The 25,188-nt window shown below is 31.3% G+C and overlaps 1 protein-coding gene across 1 annotated transcript; it reads left to right on the forward strand.

Annotated features, from left to right (window-relative positions):
- Window positions 1-738: 738 nt before the first annotated feature.
- Window positions 739-19,745, forward strand: LOC134692173 (cathepsin L-like). The gene is made up of 11 exons (XM_063552623.1): window positions 739-836; window positions 5,978-6,022; window positions 6,992-7,105; window positions 8,330-8,437; window positions 10,870-10,955; window positions 11,486-11,513; window positions 11,948-12,052; window positions 14,835-14,901; window positions 15,981-16,202; window positions 17,007-17,139; window positions 18,822-19,745. Exons 1-11 carry the CDS (start codon window positions 781-783, stop codon window positions 18,995-18,997), a joined length of 1,140 nt encoding a protein of 379 aa, XP_063408693.1. The 5' UTR covers window positions 739-780; the 3' UTR covers window positions 18,998-19,745.
- Window positions 19,746-25,188: the final 5,443 nt, after the last annotated feature.

Genomic DNA, 25,188 nt, shown 5'->3' on the forward strand with positions numbered 1-25,188 from the left:
ATAGTGATACATAATTTAAAAACTGTCTCCTTTCTGTGTGTATTTAACTAACGAAGTATGCTAAAAAAAAATATGAATATTAATAAATTAAATAATATTGAAGTTTTTTTTTATCGGATATGTTCCGTTTGTCGTAACTATAAACCCCGTTCCCTTTCCGCAAAGGTGGTCTACCTAGTAAGACTATTTACCGGGTTTTTGATAACATGAGCAACGTTACATTATGGGTGCCACATGTGGTGCAGGATCAGATCTGTTTACCCTTCCGGAGCACCTGAGATCCCATCCAGTGTTTGGTTGTGTTCGTTTAGCTTAGTCTTTGTTTTTTTCTGATTCGTCTTGTTTTCTATCATTTGTTTGTCTTTTTCCCTTTTAGACATGGCGTTGTCAGTTTATTTTCGATCTATGGGTTTAAATGTCCCTCTGGTATCTTTCGCCCCTCTTTTTTAACACATCAATATCCATGATACTTTTTGAGTAAATCAATAGATACATGTAGCAATAGCATGGTTAAAGTCATGGATCAATGTTTTATTAATGTAACACACACAAATGCACACGGGAATATTTATTATGGAGCATGTGGAGTTCATTAATTCTATAAAACTTTTTAATTGCTACTGGTTTTTTTTAGAAAATATAAACCAACTGGTAGCAAATGTATTCATTCTTATTCAGCTACAGATAAATACATAATATGTAAATCATTCAACCTTTACATATTCTGTCACCCCAAGGCCTCCGTATTTTGACATCTATTTTTATCGACATTGTTTTGAAATGGAGAGATCACATGAGATATTCATTCTGCTATGGCTTGTAAATATAACTGTCGGGTAAGATATGCTTTAAGTTTATTAATTTATATTCCTAAGTTATCACTTGTTTTCAATGTAAATGTTATATTTTCAAAATCCATTCGTTATGGACTAATGTCGACTTTGTTTTGATTTGTGAACTTTGTCAACAAAGAAATGGTGATATGTACGACAGGCCATAAGCATCACGAATTATATCTCTTTTTCAATTAATGAATTAAAAAAAAGTGTGTAATTTAAATCAGAAAATGGAACCGTTTTGGGTTTTTCAAGATGATATTTGTAAGATATCAATTATCATTTCAAGAACATGTATCATGATGCCAGTGACATGTACAAAAAAAAAGGGGGGGGGCTATGGGGTTTAAATAATGCAAACAGTGTAGAATAATAGGTTAACAATATGTAGAACATGAAAATAATTGACGAATAGACATCAACTGAGTGCTTTCATTAATTGGTATAAACAGGTTGGGAACAAACCCCCTGTATGGTGATTTTACCTATATCAGTAGAGGGATAATCCTTCTTTAGAGGGATAAGTTTATCCCTCTATAGAAGGGTATTTTTATTTGTACTGGATTTAAAGCAAATTAGGCCAGAATGGCATTTTCGAGTTATATTGGCTATAATCTCTAGCATTATATGAATCAACATATGCACTTTACCATTGGGATAACCAGTTTTCTGCTAAAGTGACAAAACTTGCAATATATTGTATACCTATCTGAACACCTGATGAACAACAAAAGGAATAGTTGACCTTTAAATTTCATGTTAAATCTAACAATAAAAATTCTGTTCAGTGAGGCATAAGTGAGTAGAATTTACCTGATCATCACAGCTTTCAATCATGGTGAACAATAGATTTTATGTTTAGTCAGATAAGCATCAAACTGGACATGTGCATATTAAATCAAGTACATCAATTGGTGCATCAACTGTTCTAGGATACTGCCATAATAAGTAGAGAATGCCATTCTGCCCTCTTTTGATTTAAATCCAGTCTAAACAAAAATACCCCTCTATAGAGGGATACTTTTACCCCTCTATAGAGGGATACTTTTACCCCTCTATAGAAGGATTATCCCTCTATACAGGTATAATAACCATATAGAAGGATTATCCCTCTATACAGGTATAATAACCATATAGAGGGTTTGTTCCCAACCTGAGAAAGAATAGATCGAGAAAAGGAAATAAAGTTTGTAATGCAGATCTAGAGGATCCGCATCAGTAGACCCCTCCGATGTATGATCGGTTATGGTTTATAGTTTTGAAAACTTTTTTTTCGTGGAAAAATGGAGACAGATATTTTCCGAAGAAAAAAACTCATCATTAGTTAAAGTACCGTTTATACGACCACAAACAAATTTTAGGTATCGTATAATGTTATGATGTCGTCGTCGTCGTCTTCTTCGTAGTCTGAGTCATTGTCTGAAGACACATTGGTTTCCGGACAATGACTTTAGTTTAAGTAACTAGATCATTATGATTTTTTTCTCAAAAGGTTTAATGCCACAAAAGAAAAGTTAGGGTTTTGGGGGATGATGGTCAAAACCGTTTAGGAATTAGGGGTCCAAAAGGGGCCAAAAACAAGCATTTTTCTAGTTTTAGGATAATTATAAATTGTGTATAAATATTTCTATTGCTCTGAAATTGTACCACAAATAGATACCACAAGTAAAGCATTTTTCTAGTTTCCAGACAAAAACTTGTGTGTAAGTGTATGGATCTCTCTGAAATTGTACCACAAGGTTCCATACTACAAAGGGACGCTTGGATTGAGTTTTGGGGTTGATTGCTCCATGGGGGTTTCAATAAGTTGGGGGATGCGGGAATTGTTGTTATTGTTTTAAGGGAATCATATTTTTTTTTCAATTTTTCGGTTGCACCATAAATTTATGTTGTGTCAGCAACCTATATTTTGTCAAAAATGGAATCAAAAGTCAAATTCAAACAGTATCAATCTTAAATATTGCGTCTAAATTTGCGCAAACTACTCAGGGTTCGACATCTGCTGTCGTATCAGGCTGCGCTCAGCATTTTATTATGTTTAATTATGCTAGACACGTGTTTGTAGAAATAGTACTGAAGTTTGAAGGCATGGGGTAGGCAATGAGTGTTACAAGAAAAGAAAAAAATATAATTCGGAATATTTTGATTAATTTGATGTTCGTCTCGTGCTAAAGCCAAAATTGAATGTTCTCCTACCTCAAACGGAGGATATGGGGTAGATGGGTTGTAGAGACTGTTCATTTTTTACCTCTGTATTTCTGTGTTAGACGATGACCATTCGAAGGGGGCGCTACCAGTGCGCAACTCTCTGCTTATCCTCAGTTGTCATGAGGACCATTGGTGTCCACTACATGATTCACCTAAGAAGCCGAACCCATTGCCCGAGGGTTGACATGGCTACGATACACTATAATCATATCTTCAAAAGGAGCTGATTATATGGGATTGGTGATACCCTCAGGAATTATACTTTTACCAGCAGTCCAAATTAAGCCAGTTTGAAATCTCAATTTTAGCTTCATTCAACGGTCTTTAAGCTAGTTTTCTCTCCATTCTCCATACGACTAGACAGAAAATGATAAGTACATTAGACATAGGCACCTTAGAGGACACACAATGGTAAGCTACTATATACTATTGAGGAAAACAGCTGATAGGTATTTGTTTTTACGCTTACGGATATACGGATGTATGGGTTACTATTAGATAAATTCATAAACCGTGTTTTATTCAACGCTTTGCAGAACTAGTACATTAGCTGCTCTTTACTAGAGGGTGGTATATGATTTAAAGTGACGGTTAATTTTTACACCTTGTAAATGAAGTTTTAACGTATATTGAGAAAGTAAGATCTGAATGATGAAATGAAAAAAAATGACATGAATTGCATTATTTCTCGCTGTGTTGAAGACATATTGGTTGACTTTGGCTTTGTTTCTGCTCTTAAGTCGGTTTGTTGTCTCTTTGGCACATTTTACTTTTCCATTCTCAATTTTATTAAAAAAAGAGCCATGGCCATTTTCCCCTGGATTCTTTTAATTCGATAAGATAGGCTAATCATGTTTTAAATAGCACGATAGATTCTAATTATAGTACATGGAAATTCGTCACATTATCTATTTTCATACCTTGAACAGGTATTCCTACGAAAAACAAGGCCAAGACTATTGATTTTGTTCAATTGTTAACACCCTTTATGCGCATAAGGGACCATACCACGTAACTTGTCAAGAAGCAAAACAATATCGAACAAATTCAAATGGGATGTTGCTTTTCTCATTCTAAAACATGTATATCTGTATTTGTCCTTGTCTTTTAAGGTTTTATCGTCTTTAAGATAAGATAACCATGATAAGATAATATATATTTTAACCGGAGAACATCTTGCATCAGTTGGTCATAGATCACCTTGTGTTACTAACACAGTCATGTTATATGGCCTTTTCTGGAATTTTAACAAATCGTCCCTTAGTTGTGATACAGATACAACAGCTTCTTGATGTTTTACATACAATCACGATTTGTAGTGTTAACAGTAACTCAATTATTCTGTGGTGTTGTCTTATTTTCTGATGACTTAGATACCGGTGCAGGGACGGTGGTAAAACATTCAGTACTAGTATCTACACGGAATTGGCGACAAATCTGATTGCTGCTGACTGCATTTGTTACATATTAAATCATGTTCAAAAAAAGTTTAATGGCCTTATTTTATGTTATGTGTATATAATACACGCATAAGTTAGGATTTATTGCTATATAATCAATTCTCATGTTATTGGTTATGTACAGGCACCTTCTTCAGTTTGACGGCAGTTGTTCCTTGCATACTGTATATGTAATAAATGTAAACCCATGAATAGAAATTAAGTCAAATGTACAGTCATAGGAATGCACACAATTAGCGATACAGTATTTTTTTTCATATGAGTTTTACTATATAGTCAAAATGAACCAGAATGACTCTGAATTAAGCAAACATTCGAAAAAAATATGCATAGACACATTAAAATTTAAGATAAAAACACAAAAATGCAAAAAGACTCGGCGAGATTCGAACCCTATCTTGAAAACATTCTTTCATATGCTCGACTGATTGCTCGACTGATTGAGCCACGGCGATGTTTGACATCAACGTTCTTATTAATAGTAATGCATATTAGTATAACTCAATGAATAGTTTTCATTATATAACTTGTTTACATATACTTTTTTCTGTAGAAAATTCTTTAATTTATTCATAGTTAGAAGAAGTTTACTTTATTTTAATTGCTTCCTTCCTTCACTATTTTTTACTGGTCACTCGTTTCTTATGACTTTAAGGAGCTATATCGGTACAATTTAGCGATGTTATTTTATATAATAAGGACACACTAAACCAATTTCATTTTAGAGGAAAGAGGTAGTATAGATTGCCACAGTCACGAAAAACATATTTTTTTTTGTGGAGGGGGGGGGGGGGGGGTTGAAATGTCCTTCTTGGGGGATTCCCTGTTTTTCCCCCCTAAAAACACCTTAAATCCCGTATATTGGACTTTCTTCCTTTTTTAGGGTTAAATTAAATATTTATCACACATATCATAATATATGTAAATCGAGATATTGATTAAAATACATTTTTATTTTTTGTTTGTATAATAGTAAATTTCATTCTGTCGGCACTTTTTGAAATTGGCCCTTCTGTGAAAAAAAAATCACGACAAATTGGCCCTACCTCTTTAACATTGTTATAATTGAACGCATAAAATGGACGCATTTACAAAAAGTTGGAGTCTACATCCTCGATCAGCGGTCTACAAAAGTAACGTGAATAAATCGTCAGTGCCTAATTTATGAGTCAAGTCAATGCAACCCTGTTGATCACCTTTTTTTCAAATATATATTGCATTAGCACACGGCCTACGCTACTTACAGTGACCATATCTCATTAAACGTTAAATAATTTCCGTTTACTAGTATTGATACGCAGTGTAATATCTGACTTTTTTGCAACCAACAAAAGTTGTGAACATTGACATTGGATTTTAAGAAACTATAGGTATGTTACATTCATATGAAATAAAATTAAGTATTTACACATCATGTAGAAAAAAGACATTATTTTGTTTTCCCTTTCGTGACGATTTTAATTTTTTTTCCAGCTTTCTTTACACCGCAGACCCAGATTTAGCAAAGCAATTATTTCAGTAAGTTTAATTTTATACAGTTTAGTGACACCGGCGACGAAATTTCGCTGAAATGTATCATGACTTTGTATTTTCATTAAAATGTTTTACACGTAAGTGTCCAATACCATCAATGCCTTTATAATACGCCATTGGTTACGTCAAACTTATTGTTTTGGGGAGGGACTTAGGAACGATTCTGTAGTTCAAGCTATTTTCACAAATTTGTTTGAAGAAACAAATTCAATCTGTTTTCGTCATATATCTACTAAATATAGAACAAAGAGATGTGGTGGGACTACCAATCGGACATTCAACAGTACCCTAAATGATGCAAATGGAGCCTTGTCTTGTCCTTCGAGTTTCTTCAGCATCCCTGAACAGTTACACTTATAGAATATTTACATTTGCTTTGGATTTCAAACTTTGTTAACATTATGGTTTAGATGGAGAGATGTCTCATTGGCACTCATACCACATCTTCTTATATATATAATATATGGAGCTACATAAGCCGCATTCCTCTTCTACCCTTAGTCCGCTTCAGTTAAATATAAATAAACTCATCATAGATATATGTACCACTGGCAGGATTAAATTTTGTATTTACGCCAGACGCGCGTTTCGTCTACAAAACACTCATCAGTGACGGTCGGATACAAAAAAAATTAAAAGGCCAAATACAGTACGAAGTTGAAGAGCATTGAGGACCAACATTCCTAAAAGGTTTCCCAAATACAACTAAGGTAATCTATTCCTGAGATAGGAAAGCCTTATTATTTAACAAATTCAAAGATTTGTAAACAGTTAATTTATAAATATGACCATATCAATGATAATTCATGTCAGCACAATAGTTCTGTCTGGGCTGGTGATACATGTACCTCTAGGGGAATTAAAATTCCACCAGCAATTGTAGAGTAAGTAATCTACACATAAATATGATTGAAAATAAATTTTTGAAGATGAATAATAATGATGATTTTTAAGGACATGGAAACTGGAAAACGGGAAAGAATATAATGGAGTCGACGAAGAGCAGACGAGATTTGATGTATTTTATGATAACATAAAGACCATCAATAAATATAACAAAATGTACCAGTAAGTATTTTAAATATTTTTAATAATTAGTCTCCTTTTGCTTTGAGAAATATGAAGACAAAGTGATTTGTATTCGTTTCAATTTGAACTCAATGTGTCAAAACAACTGGGACATTTTCATGATTTTCTCCATACTTTTGTTGCGTTTTGATGGTTGTCAACCATTCTGGGAGTTAGTATCGAGCCAACACATTTGTTTTTGCCTTGGTAATTGTGACACAATGCAGGGTCAGAATTACAGCTCTTCTATAAAAGCATGCAAAACAAACTTTTGATCATCTTGCTTGCTATGTTTGCTTGGATGTTTGCAAACAATAGGCGGGCGGAGTTTAAGTCTGTTTACTATATACTGGGATTTGATTGGACAATATAAATTGACTTGAAATGAAGTTAATGTTAGTGTCAAATCAAATTCCAGTATATAGTAAACAGACTGAAACAGACTACCTACCTGTACAAACATGGAAACAAATAAAACCAGCATGTTTTCCAACGGTTTGCTTTGCATGTTTTTATAGAAGAGCTGTAAACGTTGTTTTTTTTTAACTTATTGAAATCGATTATTTATAAGTCTATTTTATAAACTAACCGCCTCGCTGGTCTTGTGGAAGCGTGTTCGTCTCGAGTGCGGGGGGTTCGAACTAAGGCTGGATCTAAACCAAAGACTCTAAAATTGGTAATTGGATGCCTCTCTACCAAGCTCGCAGCTTTAATCATGTGCAGTAAGAGCAGAATGGTTGGTCTGACTGACTCAGAATAATGTGTCCTAATAAGGTGATATGTTTTTCTGTGGACAGTTACCTTGTTAGCTAGCACGTTAAATATCCGGCTCCATGTGTCGGTCTACTACAAAGGAGGGTATATAAAAAAATCATATTACATGTTTTCGTCTTTACTTGAATATGATTGTATATTAAAGTTTGGCGCTGGAAGTTAAGCAGTCACCCACCATCATCATCATCAATATAATAAACATAATGCATTCACTTATTCCCATAATATTAAAACTTCTTATCAGTGTCACATATTGATGTTGAGGCAATGTTGCAAATGTATACATGTTTTGAAAATATATACATCTAATGATATGTGATTTTAAACTAGATTTAATGAATCGAACTCTCTAAAAGAGTATTTATACATGTAGACTACTTTCGTGGAATATTAAAATTGCATATATTTAAATTTTTATTACTAAAATTAAGCTATTTGATTCATTTGTAGGCCAGAAACAATTTTTGCCTTAAATAAGTTTGCTGACATGTCGCCATCCGATTTTCAGAGTAAAATCCTGATGTCCGACCGTGAACCTCCAACGTTTGAAAACGACAGGTAAACACGTGAAGATAAATAAACTTTTAGACAGTAATTTTGTATGCCCCATTTATGGACATTATGTTTTCTGGTCTGTGCGTCCATTTGTCCGTCCGTTTGTTTGTTCGTCTGTTCGTCCGTTCGTCCGTGCGTCCCGCTTTAGGTTAAAGTTTTTGGTCGAGGTAGTTTTTGGTGAAGTTGAAGTCCAATTAACTTGAAACTTAGTAAATATGTTTCCTATGATATGATCTTTCTAATTTTAATGCTAAATAAGAGATTTCATTCCATTTTCACGGTCTATTGAACATTAAAATGAAAATGCAGATGGGGCATCTGTGTACTGGGGACACATTCTTGTCTTTTCTGACTAGGTCCGATTAAGTTGTGTTACATCTAACAAAGTCTATCCAAATTATTTTTACCAAGAATTCCGCACAGCCGGTGGTAGCGGCCGTCTTAAACTTGCAGTGAGGTGAGAGTATTTTCCGGCTTGGTGATGAAAGCCTCACTGTGACTTTTGGATGAAGTAGAGCGATAAAGCGCTGTTCCTTTGACTCTTGTGCTGTGTCTTTTCCGTGCATGTAGTGATTTTCTTGTCATGGATGGACAATATCTTTTGTAAAATTGAAAAGGCTGGATTTGACATATAAACAGTACATGCAAGGGAACAACACCTCCAAAGTTTGTATTGCTTTTCTTTATCTCAATCATAGTGAGGCATTAAACACGGAGAAAAACCTGCATCCTCACTGTAAGTTCAAAACGACCGCTCACACCGTTATTCTATATAAGCAATGACTAAGTCGTATATGCATATCTAAAATAGAATAAAACAAGAATGTGTCCATAGTACACGAATGCCCTACATGCACTATCATTTTCTATGTTTAATGGACCGTGAAATTAGATCAGAACTCTAATTTGGCTTTGAAATTAGTAAGATCAAATAATAGGAAACATGTGTATTAAGTTTCAAGTTGATTAAACTTGAACTTCATTAAAACGACCTTGACCAAAAACTTTAACAAGGGGCGGAACAGACGGACGAACGGACGAACAAATGGACGCACAGATGGGACATAAACAATATAAACGAGATACATAAATTGTAAATGTTTTATAATTATACATTGGCCGATATTTTCTGCTCTTAGATATTATAAGCACGAAATAGTCATCTAGAATACTAGTATTAAAGGTGAATCTTCTGCTTTTTTAATTATTAATTCAAATCAACGAAAAGGAAATGATTCGAACTTTGTTTTAGCTAACACAATGGTAATTTAACGCATTTCATAAAAATGTTTAAATACACTAAATATTGTGTATCATTTATTCGAGCCTTCGGCTGTAGTAAAAAAAGCGAGACATAGCGATCCTACATCCCGTCGCCGTCGTCGTCGTCGGCGATGTCCACAAATATTCACTCTGTGGTTAAAGTTTTTGAAACTTTAATTACTTTTTTAAACTATCCTGGATTTCTCTCAAATGTGGACAGGAACTTATTTATGATCATATGATAGTATCCAGAATTTAATTTGGTAAAAAAAATCCATTTTTTCCGTATTTTACTTATAAATGGAATTATTTATTCTGCCGGAAAACATAACATTCACTTTGTGGTTAAAGTTTTTTTTTAAATTTTAATAACTTTCTTAAACTATTCTGGGTTTGTACTATACTTGGACAGTAGCTTGTTTATGATCATAAGATAGTATCCAGAATTTAATTTTGTAAATACAATCCATTTTTTCCATATTTTTTTTTATAAATGGAATTAGTTTTTCTGCCGGAAAACATTACATTCACTTTGGGGTTAAAGTTTTAAATTTTTTTAACAACTTTCTTAAACTATCTTGGGTTTTTACCAAACTTGGACAGTAACTTGTTTATGAACAGAAGATAGTATCCAAAAGCAATTTTTTTTAAAAGATAAATTCATTTTTTCCGTATTTTTCTTTAAATGGACTTAGATTTTCTGCCAGGAAACAACACATTCACTCTGTGATTAAAGCTTTTAGAATTTTGCTAACTTTCCTACACTATTTTCTATTTGTACCAAACTTGGACAGATTCTGAAGCTTGTTTATGATCAAAAGCTAGTATCTAGAAGGAAACTTTGTTAACATTTTGTTCCTGTGTATCTGTATTTTACTTATAAATGAACTGAGTTTTTCTTCCAGTAAACATTTCATATAGTTTGCTGTTAAAGTTTTTAAAACATTTATTTTATTCATAAACTATCCTGGATTTTTTAACAAACTTGGACAGAAGCTCCTTACAATCAAAAGATAGTATCAATAGGAATATTTTTTATTGATTTTCCCTCTTATTTTTCTTAAGCAGGGCTTGCGATTTACAGCAAAAGAAGGCTAGACACTGGATTCTGCGGAACCCTTACGAATTTTTAACATTAATAGTCATAATTCAACTTTATAATCCTAATCTAGATATATCAAAGGTGAAAAGGGATTTCATCTTCCTGACTCATTTGACTGGGTTCCGAAAAATGTGGTAACATCCGTCAAGAACCAAGGTAAGAGTATATTTAGTAAGCTAAATATAATGTTGCTAACTAACAAGTATTTGGTGTGTCATCCTTATTGTAAAAGGTGCAAGCTTTTGTTGATCATTCATCTTAACAAAAAGATAATGGCTATCTTTCGTTACTTGCCAGAAAGTTAAGATGTTAAACTTGTCATAGATAATAGAATTAATATTATGTATAGCAGACGCACGTTCTGTCTACTAAAACAAAAAATCAATTTTACAATTTACTCGTACGAAGACCAGTATACAAATTAACTCTGAGCTTCTTTGTCACCTGTGAGTACAATAATTACATACATATCTCCTATATTATGTATTGTGTTTACATGCACATGCTATGTAAAATAAATGAGTACTGATGATTATTGCTTTTAACTTTTAAAAGTGCAAATATAGCATGCAGGGAAATGCATATTTTAGCCTGTCACAAATTAATCAATCAAGCTAAAATATATATTCTCTTTTTTACAGAAGAAAATTTTATATGAAACACAAATATTTTGCTATATATTTTAGGGGCAGCTGGTTCCTGTTGGGCTTTTAGGTACGTTTGCTATATGTACCATAGTTACATCAATGATACCAATTTTACAAGATCAGAAGAGACTTTCAAAAATATATGTCTCTTCGGTGATGCTCAAGGCCAACATACATGTATATGAAAATCCAAAGCTTAAAAAAAGCATAGTTTTAATGTTATCCAACAAAAAGGACGAAAATATAGTTTTGCCTAAGTCGGACAATGAATCCGAGCTTTAAATGAGAGAGCTTAATAGTTAACATATAAAAATGAATTCTTTCAAACATAATGTTTGGTTATGAGTTTTGATCTAATGTATGAGAAGTGCAGAAGATATATAATTATTTACATTTACAAAGTTAGACATATATATATGTAAAGTAATATATAAACAGTCTATAAAATGGAGCATAACTTTCAGTATTTATCATATTGGTATGCTTAAATTTCAATTATAGCACAATTGAAAACGTAGAGGGACAGTGGGCTTTGTCAGGACAGCCACTACTGAATTTATCTGTCGAGCAAGTGGTTGATTGTGACGGATTTGAAGATATTTCCAGGTAAATAATGAATAATTTATAAAAGTCATTGCATGTTTTTGAAGATATTTCCAGGTAAATAATGAATAATTTATAAAAGTCATTGCATGTTTTTGAAGATATTTCCAGGTAAATAATGAATAATTTATAAAAGTCATTGCATGTTTTTGAAGATATTTCCAGGTAAATAATGAATAATTTATAAAAGTCATTGCATGTTTTTGAAGATATTTCCAGGTAAATAATGAATAATTTATAAAAGTCATTGCATGTTTTTGAAGATATTTCTAGGGAAATAATGAATAATTTATAAAAGTCATTGCATGTTTTTGAAGATATTTCCAGGTAAATAATGAATAATTTATAAAAGTCATTGCATGTTTTTGAAGATATTTCCAGGTAAATAATGAATAATTTATAAAAGTCATTGCATAATTTTGAAGATATTTCTAGGTAAATAATGAATAATTTATAAAAGTCATTGCATGTTTTTGAAGATATTTCCAGGTAAATAATGAATAATTTATAAAAGTCATTGCATGTTTTTGAAGATATTTCTAGGGAAATAATGAATAATTTATAAAAGTCATTGCATGTTTTTGAAGATATTTCTAGGGAAATAATGAATAATTTATAAAAGTCATTGCATGTTTTTGAAGATATTTCTAGGGAAATAATGAATAATTTATAAAAGTCATTGCATGTTTTTGAAGATATTTCTAGGGAAATAATGAATAATTTATAAAAGTCATTGCATGTTTTTGAAGATATTTCCAGGTAAATAATGAATAATTTATAAAAGTCATTGCATGTTTTTGAAGATATTTCTAGGGAAATAATGAATAATTTATAAAAGTCATTGCATGTTTTTGAAGATATTTCTAGGGAAATAATGAATAATTTATAAAAGTCATTGCATGTTTTTGAAGATATTTCTAGGGAAATAATGAATAATTTATAAAAGTCATTGCATGTTTTTGAAGATATTTCTAGGGAAATAATGAATAATTTATAAAAGTCATTGCATGTTTTTGAAGATATTTCTAGGGAAATAATGAATAATTTATAAAAGTCATTGCATGTTTTTGAAGATATTTCTAGGGAAATAATGAATAATTTATTAAAGTCATTGCATGTTTTTGAAGATATTTCTAGGGAAATAATGAATAATTTATTAAAGTCATTGCATGTTTTTGAAGATATTTCCAGGTAAATAATGAATAATTTATAAAAGTCATTGCATGTTTTTGAAGATATTTCTAGGGAAATAATGAATAATTTATAAAAGTCATTGCATGTTTTTGAAGATATTTCTAGGGAAATAATGAATAATTTATAAAAGTCATTGCATGTTTTTGAAGATATTTCTAGGGAAATAATGAATAATTTATAAAAGTCATTGCATGTTTTTGAAGATATTTCTAGGGAAATAATGAATAATTTATAAAAGTCATTGCATGTTTTTGAAGATATTTCTAGGGAAATAATGAATAATTTATAAAAGTCATTGCATGTTTTTGAAGATATTTCTAGGGAAATAATGAATAATTTATAAAAGTCATTGCATGTTTTTGAAGATATTTCCAGGTAAATAATGAATAATTTATAAAAGTCATTGCATGTTTTTGAAGATATTTCTAGGGAAATAATGAATAATTTATAAAAGTCATTGCATGTTTTTGAAGATATTTCTAGGGAAATAATGAATAATTTATAAAAGTCATTGCATGTTTTTGAAGATATTTCTAGGGAAATAATGAATAATTTATAAAAGTCATTGCATGTTTTTGAAGATATTTCTAGGGAAATAATGAATAATTTATAAAAGTCATTGCATGTTTTTGAAGATATTTCTAGGGAAATAATGAATAATTTATAAAAGTCATTGCATGTTTTTGAAGATATTTCCAGGGAAATAATGAATAATTTATTAAAGTCATTGCATGTTTTTGAAGATATTTCCAGGGAAATAATGAATAATTTATAAAAGTCATTGCATGTTTTTGAAGATATTTCTAGGGAAATAATGAATAATTTATAAAAGTCATTGCATGTTTTTGAAGATATTTCTAGGGAAATAATGAATAATTTATAAAAGTCATTGCATGTTTTTGAAGATATTTCTAGGGAAATAATGAATAATTTATAAAAGTCATTGCATGTTTTTGAAGATATTTCTGGGTAAATAATGAATAATTTATAAAAGTCATTGCATGTTTTCTATCAAAACAAGAGTTGCGCCTTTATTATTGATTATTTAAGATAGAACAAGTAATTTATAATTATTAGATAGTGTATATTTCAATAACTATACCTTATCTGCAACTTAAAGTTTCGTCACCGATGGGGTCACCTACTATAGTCAAAATACTGCCCATTAGCAACATTAGTGTACAGCTGTAAAAAAAAACATGAATCGATTAAGCAAGAAAATTATCCGGGTCACACATGAAAACTGAGGGAAATACATCAACTATGAAAAGAAAACGGAACAACAGAAACACTGCACTGCTACAATAACAAATGCAAACATGCATAGAAACGGGCTTTTTGATAACAACGGCTATATTCCTGACTTGATACAGGACATTTAAGGAGAACAAATGGAGAGTTTAACCTGGTTTTTAAAACGTATCAATTGATCTGATTTGCAAATGATAGGGTTATGCAAATGTCACAGGTACTTTGACTGTAATGGTTTAATTTAATTATGGTAAAGTGATCTTTAAGACAATGTCAACATCATTCCTATTCCAAATAACCAATCGTATCCTTATAACTTATTAAATTCATTGCATTGTAGAAAGAATGCTGATTGTGGAGTGTTTGGTGGGTGGCCTTATCTTGCTTATCAATATATTATGAAAACAGTATGTATTTCATATATATAAGGCCAATTGTCAATAGTATGACTTCATACTTGCCAGCAGATGACTGATTATCATATGTTTTTGGATCTGTATGAACATTTACGAGAAATTACGAGTGAGGATTTGCTCAACTTGGTAAAGTGAGCATTCTTGTTTTTATTTGTAGAAAGCAACACATACATATACATTCTTTCCACCTTTTGGTATCTATGTAAAAATTCCAACTCACACATGAAACATTTCAAATTGATTTAACCATAACAAGATTGAACGAAATTTTCTGACCTCTGTCTCAGTGTTGAGGTATAAGAACTCGGTTTACCTTAATTCATATGGAACCAATGACTTGTGAAAAATAATGTTAATCAAATTCTTGCACCAATGCATGAATATATCAAAAACTTAGTCTCATGTACACGGTTTTATCATATTTTACGCACCCGTTTCGTGAAATCGTCAAAGATCATTTCACTCGGTCAGTATTGCTGTTAAAATATAGCAGGTAATTAATGCCCGTGTTTCGAAGCCGAATTGTTTGTATACACTCAACAAATAAGCATGAATATTCAGGTAAGCATGTATAACATGTACCATAACATATGATGTATTTCAATAAAGGAGCGATGTTAACGTTTATTGACTCTCACAGACAATTTGGTTTTCCGTTTCTTACTAGCGCATTGTGATCACCGTATTTTTACAAAAAATGTCATGTTGAGGTAACTGGATACGGACATCATATCTGTGAACAATTACAGAAAAAGTAAAATATCTTCTAAATTTGGACAAATCAAAGAATTTTCTCCCGAAAAATATGTAAGTGCAATAAGTTTTATAATAAAAACTAGGCAATAAGTTATAAAAACATGCATACTTTTATTTTACACTAAAGTTTCATATGACTATAAATTGTCAAAATCTGGTTTTAAAACCATTAAATTTATGAATATAATTGTCTTTCTATGCATGCACTGTCCTTTTTACATCGACAAAGCTATTGTTTTGTTGGTACAACTCATAAACAGTATTAGTAACATGTCAAATGTAAGAATCTCCATGGATTTGTATTTGTTTTGTAGGGAGGCATAGAGTCGTCACGTGACTATGGTTACTGTAGTGGTGATACAGACACCAAACACCAAGAAAACAATTGTTTACCATGTCCACCACCTGGTTTTAATAGTACATTGTGTGGTCCAGCAGTTCCATATTGTAACATGTCTCAAAGCTGTGTGGCAAAACTTGATAAAACCAAATTTGTGAAGGGTTTGAAAATAACGGATTGGAAAGCCATTGATAAGGTATTGTACTAAAAATAAAATATTTACAATGTAATAAATAAACTCATTTTTTTAACATAAATGAGGCCGTTAGTTTTCTCGCTTGAATTGTTTTACATTGTCTTATCGGGGCCTTTTATAGCTGACTATATGCGGTATGGGCTTTGCTCATTGTTGAAGGCCGTACGGTGACCTATAATTGTTAATGTTTGTTTCATTTTGGTCTTTTGTGGAAAGTTGTCTCATTGGCAATCATACCACATCTTCTTTTTATATCATCATTGATAACAGGATTGTAAATTTGAATTCAAATTTTGGTCTACAAAAGACTCATCAAAGTAAAAAGAAATTGACAAAAAAGCAAGTATCATACTAAATTAAAGAAAATTATGTTGTGAACTTTCTACCATTTTCATAAAAGTATTTTTTTAAATTTATTACATTATATTTTCGTTGATTAAAATTCATTCTTAGGTTGTGTAAAATAAACTATATGTTTGTTTCCATCTATTAAAATGATCAACACAACTGGAGTTTAATTGATTTGATTTGACGTTTTTTTTTGTTTTAACGCCACTTTAAAGCACCGCATTTAGGCTATCTGGCGAAAGAAGCCGGATTGCCCGGAGAAAAACACCGACCTTTGATATGAAAAACGACATTCCAAGTCAATTAAGATTGAAGTTGAGTGCACCCACACAAGCTGGGTTCAAACTCACAACCTCAGTGTTGACTGGCTAGTGATTACAGTAGACCACTTGGCACCGAGGCCCCTGGATTTGATAAATGGTACATAAAAAATTGACCTTGTTTTACATTATTCAGAATGAGACGAATATTGCTGAGCAGTTGATGAAAATTGGACCACTATCCATTGCAATGAATGCTGATTGGTTGATGTTTTATCATAGTGGAATATCTTCACCTTACTTCTGCAACCCAAAGAGTATTAATCACGGTAAGATTATTTTTTTAAATGATGAACAGGAAAAGTTTTCTAAAATTTACGAAATACATGTAAGTTTGGTCCACTGGTTTTAGAATAGGATTTAAAAAAAAGCAGATTTTGCTGCTCCACAGGTTGCGCCCGTCATGTTGCTCCTGTATTACTAACTAGGTCATAATTCTAACTCAATAATGAACTAAATGAAGGACTATCTTTTGTTTCAGTTAATATTAATAGTTTGATTGACTTAGAAAATACTATTATGCCTCTCGACTGTTGACCATAACAGTTCAGAAAACTACATATTTTCGAAATCGAAGGAATTGTTGTAAAAAAGCACATTTTTTTTTATGTATACCACATCGTACTTCACGAACATTTCTAATGTGTTTTATGTTTGAATAAAATCATCATAGATTCCAGAATAGAAATTGTTTAAAAGGCAAAAAAGTACGAGGTTGAAAAGCATTGAGGACCAAACATTCCTAAAAGTTTTGCCAGATTCATATAAAAGAATCTATTCCTGAATGTGCTTATTGTTTACACAGTTTTGGCGGCATTATATCAGTTATTGTAACATAAACAAGTTATGTCTGTTTTCAATTTGACGCTCACTCATTTTTGTCTATAACGGAATTATGAACAACTGCCAATCACTTCAGTTGAAGTTTTTGCTAGCTATAAAATCAAGTGTAATCGACAAATTCCTGTTCCAAGTCATAAATCTGACAGTTGCATTTAATCTCATGTTTGATGTTGCCAGATTTGTTTTATTTTTTTCTTGATATTGATTGTTCATGTTAGTTTAGCTGATTTTTCAAAATACTAAGCTGACAAAAGAATGCCCAATATTAGTTTCACTCTAAAGTCAAGTTCGTTCAAATGTCTCTCAATAATTTGAATATAAAAGATGTAATATTAAACACTTTTCTACAAATTAATATAATTTTCTCAAATGATAAATAAATCGTTGATTCATGTTGCTGATCAAGGCCTAGGTATTTTAATTCAAAATTACAAAAGTACAATTATTTTTTTTGGTATAAATTTTGTATCGAAATACCACTCTTATCACATTGACTGAATTTATAATCAAAAGGCCATACAATTTAACTTTTCTCCGACACAATTTTGCTAATATTAATCGGTCTCCTTGATGTATTAGTTTTGGATAAGCACTGAAAATTGAATTGTAGTCTCGGAATATCTTCAGCTGTTTACGATTTGATGATCCCTAGTTACAGACTTAAATGTATTTTTAGAATTTTGAAGAGCGCAAAAAGCTGTTTTACTATGTTTTTGGCACATTTTAAAACATCGTTTGGAAATGGCACTTTATTAAAATAAATTATGAAAAATTACACCTACCTCATTCTCTTTCGTTTAAACCAGGGTCTCCCTCATTTAGAACAATTATATAGTCACTTGAAAACATTTTGTATAAATTACTAGTAGTAAAAAATTAAAAATGTTGAAAAGTGTATTATATAATTGTAATTTTAATTTTAGAACATAATATTAACAAAATATTACATACCTTAACCAAAATAGCTTTTCTATTCCTATCTAGTAATAGATAAAAGGTAAAATCACAAAAATACCGAACTTAGAGGAAAATCAATTTGCCATAATCACATGGCAAAATCAAATAACAAAACGCATATAAACACCATGATTATAATTTTTATTTTCAGCTGTGTTGTTAGTTGGCTTTGGCAAAGAAAAGACCCTGTTTGGAGAAACGCTTTATTGGAAAGTGAAAAACTCATGGGGGTCATCATGGGGTGAAAAAGGATATTTCAGGATTAAACGAAATGCAGGCACGTGTGGGATAAACACACAGGTGACTACTGCTATGTTGATGAAGTGATATGGGCAGAAAGATCGTTGTTTTTCTTTCAAGGTGGTACCTAACACTACAGGGAGATAACTCTGTAAAGTCAGTTAAACGTTTTAATTACGTTGTGTTGTAAAAGGAATATTAAGCTTCTCAATCATCAAAACTGATGGCTGTCAAATTGCTATATAACCAGTGTAATTCATCTGATAAAACGGTTGGTTCAATTTTTTTTTTAACTTTATATATTTTTGTTTAAGTGTCAAAGTAAATACTTTGAAATTTTTTTATGAAAATTAAACGAGCCAAGTTAATTTTAGCGAAAGTGTTGGGTACCTCCTTAATTCACCTTTGAGTTCCTTAAATATGAGTTATGATATATATGTGTACCTATCTGTAAAGGACAAATGGGTCATCATTTGTAGTTTTACAATTGTTTTTTGAATCATAAAGATATTGTTTGAACAAACGTGTTTGAGACTAGTTCGTACGGCAGATTAGTTCTCTGCCTTAATTTCTGAGGATTATAATGGATAGACACATTGTTTTTTCTAGTCCTTATAGACAACACTTTATTTCAGTTCTTTTTATTCATATGTTTATAGTTGTATTTCATATAAAACTCCAACATTATAACACACTTAATGTAATTTTGTCAAGGACAATTCCCCGGATTTTTTGTTATCCACGGTTTGTTTTTGTCCTTTGGAGTTTCTTTTATAATCTCATTATTTTTTTTTAGTAAACAAATGCTTTTCAGTTTAAATGCAAGACATAAATTTGAAGAAAAAAAATGTTTTGAAACATCAATAACATGCATCGATAACTTGTTATAATTTTTATAACTGTTTCTCATTAATATCTCAAATAACATGAAAAGTAACTAGTATAGATTACTTCTGTAGAAAGAAATTTAAATTTTCAATGTCTTCCACATACATGTACATATTCGTATTAGATAGTTGCATTGTTGTTAATAGTGATTACAATGGTCAGCTTTAACGCCAAGGCTATGGTTTACCTTAAAAAGATAAAAAAAAAAAAAAAAAAAGTATGAATTAAAAACCAGTTTGTAGTTTTCTATTCGAATGTTAATTTCATTGTAGTTAAAAATATTTGTTTTGTTGGATCTTTTTTGTAATTATTTCGACAATTTTGTGTGTGTTTATGTGTTCGTTTTTTCGTAGTTAAAATATCTGAATCATATTTATCGATTATTTTTTTTACAAACATGAAAGAAATAAAATGACATATGGATTTAAAATATAATATAAAAAGTGAAAATAAGTTAAGCAACATATATCTTCTTTTTACATTGGCTTGAGGTAAAGGGGAGGTCGATAGCTCACAAATAATGTTAAACATGTCGCATTCATGCACCTGTGCAAAGTTAAAACCCTCCGATCCAGTCTGTGTTAGTCTTGTATGTTTATAGTTTAAGTTCATGTACTAGTATATGTTTCGGAGAAAGGTAAAATCATAAAAATTCTGAACTCAGAGAAAAATTCAATAAGAAAGTCCCTAATCAAATGCTAAAATCAAAAGTTCAAACACATCAATCGAATGGATAACAAATGTCATATTCATGACCTGTTTAGTGTAGCGTCCATTTCACTAAATGATCATAATTGTTAATGTGCCAACTGAAGTCCGCATCTTGAGAGTTGTTCTGGCTACATTATGGACCAATTGGTGGACTTGACTGTTTTCAGCGATTTGGTTGGCTTGATATTTCTTTCAAACATTCCACTTTGGCATTCTCAATTCTATCTTTACATGTGAATGTAAGTCTCTTTAGGAGTAACAAATGTCAATACAAAAAGAAGATGCGGTATGATTGCCAATGAGACAACTATCCACAAAAGACCAAAATGACACAGACATTAACAACTATAGGTCACCGTACGGCCTTCAACAATGAGCAACGCCCATACCCCAAAGTCAGCTATAAAAGGCCCCGATAATACAATGTAAAACAATTAAAACGAGAAAACTAACGGCCTTATGTATGTCAAACATGTCAAATAGGCAGTGCAAAAATAGTATGGAATTGTATTCTCAGAAGGCTTATTCCGTTCAATAGTCAGTGTTATTGTGGTGAACTTAACTTGTCCACATCACTGACGAAGTAGCCATTGATGTGATGAGAGCTACTAAACCTCAACCGACCAGTAATAAATGCCTAGTTGGTTGATTTCAAGTCTTCATTTGCATCATCTGACAAGTATTCTGTGCTACAGACTTAGTCACAAGTGACATCCGTCCAACATTCGGTACTTTTTTGGGTAACTTCATGGTCACCAATGACTTCACCCAATATCTGGTCAGTGATTTCCTGATGAACCACATGTTTACAGATTTTTCATCCGTCCAGTAGTTATAACATCGCCAATAGTTTGTTTTCGGCTGCCGGAATTTAAGTATCTAGGAAGAATCAATGGAAGTAGAAAGAGCTTTGCTGATCGATTAAATATCTCCATGGAAACCGTCCGTCCAGAAGTCCGAGTTTATTTGTAGACCTCAAGTACTATGGACTCATTATTATTCGATAGATACGAATTTCCCAGGTTTTCGTGGAAACATATATGAAACACGAATTGAAATGTTCAACAAATTAACGAAATCACATATCCATGAAAAGGCAGGTTTTACGCATTCCACGAAAAAAGATTAATGAACATCATTGATATCCAACATTTTGCAATCGACTGCATGCACAAGTCTTGTGAAACTGATTTCGTTTAGCAGAAAGTGCATTTACTCTTGCATTAAGATAGAAATGATAAAGTTTCATTAAAATAATTAAGAAAAAATATCCGAGGTCAACTATCATACGTTACATTTGAAATTTTTAATCACTTGATATAATAAATATTTATCTGACTTTTAAACACTGTTTCCCTATAACTCTTCATATTTTAACTGTCGAATTTTCTTATACTTTTTTTGGTAGTCTTGTCCATTGTTGTCCATTATTCTCTTTTTTAAATGTCATATAGATCTTCACATAGCATTTTACGTTCATATTCTTCTTTTAGGCAGTGGCTATTTGACTGGCACCGGCTAAATAGCAAATTTGCTATTTGACCGGCACCGGCAAAATAGCAAATTTGCTATTTAGCCGGCTCTGATTAAATTCTACATCACTGGAATTTAAATGTAAGAATAATGATTAAATATCAAAATTTTATATATAAAAACTTTTGTTATAGGCAACCAAATTTTTTTCCAAAAAGGCTTGTTGGAAGCGATTTGGTAAGAAATGCTAACAACATTTTTATAACCGAGGAACAAGTTGAAGCAAGACCTCAACTTTTAACTGCCTCTTGTTTGGACTCAATTGCAAACATTGATTTAATTAAAAAGTATTGTCAAAAAGATACATATGGGAAGCTATTAAGAGCGTATATAAACATGATAAAGGAAAGAAAAAGAACCCTATCTACATATATGCAACATATGCACATGCACATGATGCAGATTCAAAGAAGCCAGTGTATTAATGTCAAATTATGTGTAGTTCCAGTTTGGAGTTGTAACATTTATATATCTTGTGCTACATTAAAACAACTTTCAAAGGCAAAGAATTGTTTTTTAACAATTGCAAACGTTAAATCATGTGTCCTTTTGACATTTGTAGCAAACAACTTTTAATATCGTCTTTTTTGTGATGTACGTAGTTTTACATAACACTATTTTTAAATATCTATGATGAGTTTATTTAATCCATGGCTGGATATCTAAACCATAGATTTTACACAGATTTGGACATCAACTTTTTTATAAATATTTTAGAAAAAAGTATATTTAATAATGTATATATACAAATGTGTTTTCATGCTTTTAATTAATATTATAAAATTATAAATTATTTATTTATAAACATCTTCAATATTTAATTTTGATTGTAACGTTACTGTATTTTTAATGCTCAATATGTGATAAAATGATTTTAAATTATTATCAAGTTTTTTTTATTCTCTTAGACTACTAATCACAATGAACAGTTTTATTCAGTGCCGGCTAAATAGCAAATATGCTATTTTGCCGGTGCCGGTCAAATAGCAAATTTGCTATTTTTCCGGTGCCGGTCAAATAGCCACTGCCCTTCTTTTAATGCTATCAAATTATGTCAAACATTTCAACTATCATAGCTTTTACACTTATAGGGCTTCTGGCTGTCTTGTTTTTAAAACCTGTAACTTTCCAAAAATACGGCCATGACTGTTAGAACTACAATGTGAATAATAGATTAACTTAAGATAAAACATGGATTTGTCTCTGAGCGTTTAAGATAATACGAATGAACCAGTTTTTCCACATTAAGTATATCATTCTGAATCACCCACCCCATCTCTTTTTATATTTTCTAACATCTATTCAAAACTAATTTGATTTTTTTTTAAATTATAATATATGTACATAGGAAAACAGTAAACTGAAAGCTTTAAAAAATCAAATTGAATAACCGAAATCACATTACAATATGCAAAATAGATTGATGTATCATTGTTTGTTTGCATATTAAATTATCCATAATTTAAGGACTTTAATAATCACACTAGTACTGTCTCAAATGAAACAAATATTTGACTTAGTCCAAAATGAAGCGGATAAAAAGCAACTATACATTGTATGTCACCGTTCGTTTACAAAATTTACATATACAAAATTTTTAATTGGTACATGTTCATCTAAGATTTCTGTTGAGATAACTATTCACATTTCAACAGATTTCATAGGACGTTGAAGTAGACAATTATAGGTTACCATACATCCACAATTAAAGAAAAAACATACCACATAGTCGTCTAAAAAAAGCCCCGACAAGAACATGCGACCAATGAAACATAAAATTTAAATTGCCTAATTTAATTATAATTGAACATGTTGAATTTGACGAAAAATTGATCAGAATTAAACTAGCGTAAACACAACCACATTATAAGAAGCAATTGACTTTGGACAAGCACTTAATTTAAGTCTCCGTCAGGTTAACGTACCATTTTTACTTTGTATTCATATTTACATCGGTTGATTCGAGAACTGTTGTTATTGAAATCTTGTATTATACATATAGGTCATTTTATATTTTCTGAAAATATCTTAATAATACCGCTTATAAGAGTCAAGAGAAGGCATGGAGGAAGATTAAGATGAGTTTTGTTTTGTAATATATAGCTTATCGTGTGAATAAGATAAATTATACTTCAACACTGCATGAAATGATGCATTTGATATCAACTAAATGCAGATGTACAGTAATGCATATTATTTCATATCGGTTGAGAATAAGCTTCTCTTATTGGATAAAAAGGGATCACATGACATTCATTATTCTTCAGTAATAAATTCAATCGGTCATTAATAGAACGAAACGGACCAGAAAACCGGTCGTTACCGGATTTTCACATGATTGTGACTGATGGGGCGTGGTTTCCGTCTGTTAATGACCGTTGGGCGTGGTTTCCATCTGTTAATGACCGCTGGGGCGTGGTTTCTCTTTTAATGATCGGTGGGGCGTTAATTCTCTGTTTAGAGAGATGTCCCTTCAATAAAATATTTTCCTGTTTTCAATATTATATTGAAAGTTGTTGAATTGTTTACCGTATGTTTTGGTAAAATATAAAATAGAGAATTTGATTTAGTATTCATATACTGAAAAATTGCACTAAAATGAATGTCATTAATGCTACAACTGGTTTTAACTTTTGAGTTTGCTTTGGACATTTAAATCTATGAGAATTTTCTGAAACATGGTTTCTCAATGAAATAAACATAATAGTTTCTGAATAACTGGTCATTATCGTGAAAAATGAACTGCCCGTAGGATAGTAGTATTGACTGTGACAGCAATAATGACCTCGCCTTCGGCTCAGTCATTATCACTATCTTAGTCAATACCACTGTTCTGTTGGCAGTCCATATATAACGATAATGACCAGTTATTCAAGAACTATTATATAATTAAATTTCAAGTTACCAAAAAAAAAAAATATAAATTAAAAACTACTTCACTGGAAAATTTCGTATTTAATATAAATGTAAACTAACTTTACTATTGCAAATAAATTCCCAAGTTTCAAAATAGTTTAAAGATATTTTTAAATCTAAATACATTTCGAGTTTAAAGAATCTAAACATAGATTAAATTTAAATTTGAATCAGACTTAAATTGTTTAAGTCTTCGTCGGGGATAAACCTATTCATATTTACCTTTGTTG

This window comes from Mytilus trossulus, chromosome 12 (genome assembly GCF_036588685.1).
Source record: "Mytilus trossulus isolate FHL-02 chromosome 12, PNRI_Mtr1.1.1.hap1, whole genome shotgun sequence".
NCBI classification, from domain to species: Eukaryota; Metazoa; Mollusca; class Bivalvia; order Mytilida; family Mytilidae; genus Mytilus; species Mytilus trossulus.

Excerpts from the sequence above, each read along its gene's own strand:
- LOC134692173 (XM_063552623.1), top strand. The coding sequence starts at position 781 with ATGGAGAGATCACATGAGATATTCATTCTGCTATGGCTTGTAAATATA. Across the intron at positions 12,053-14,834 it reads GGATTTGAAGATATTTCCAG|AAAGAATGCTGATTGTGGAG; the intron begins GTAAATAATGAA and ends ATTGCATTGTAG. Across the intron at positions 17,140-18,821 it reads CCCAAAGAGTATTAATCACG|CTGTGTTGTTAGTTGGCTTT; the intron begins GTAAGATTATTT and ends TTTTATTTTCAG.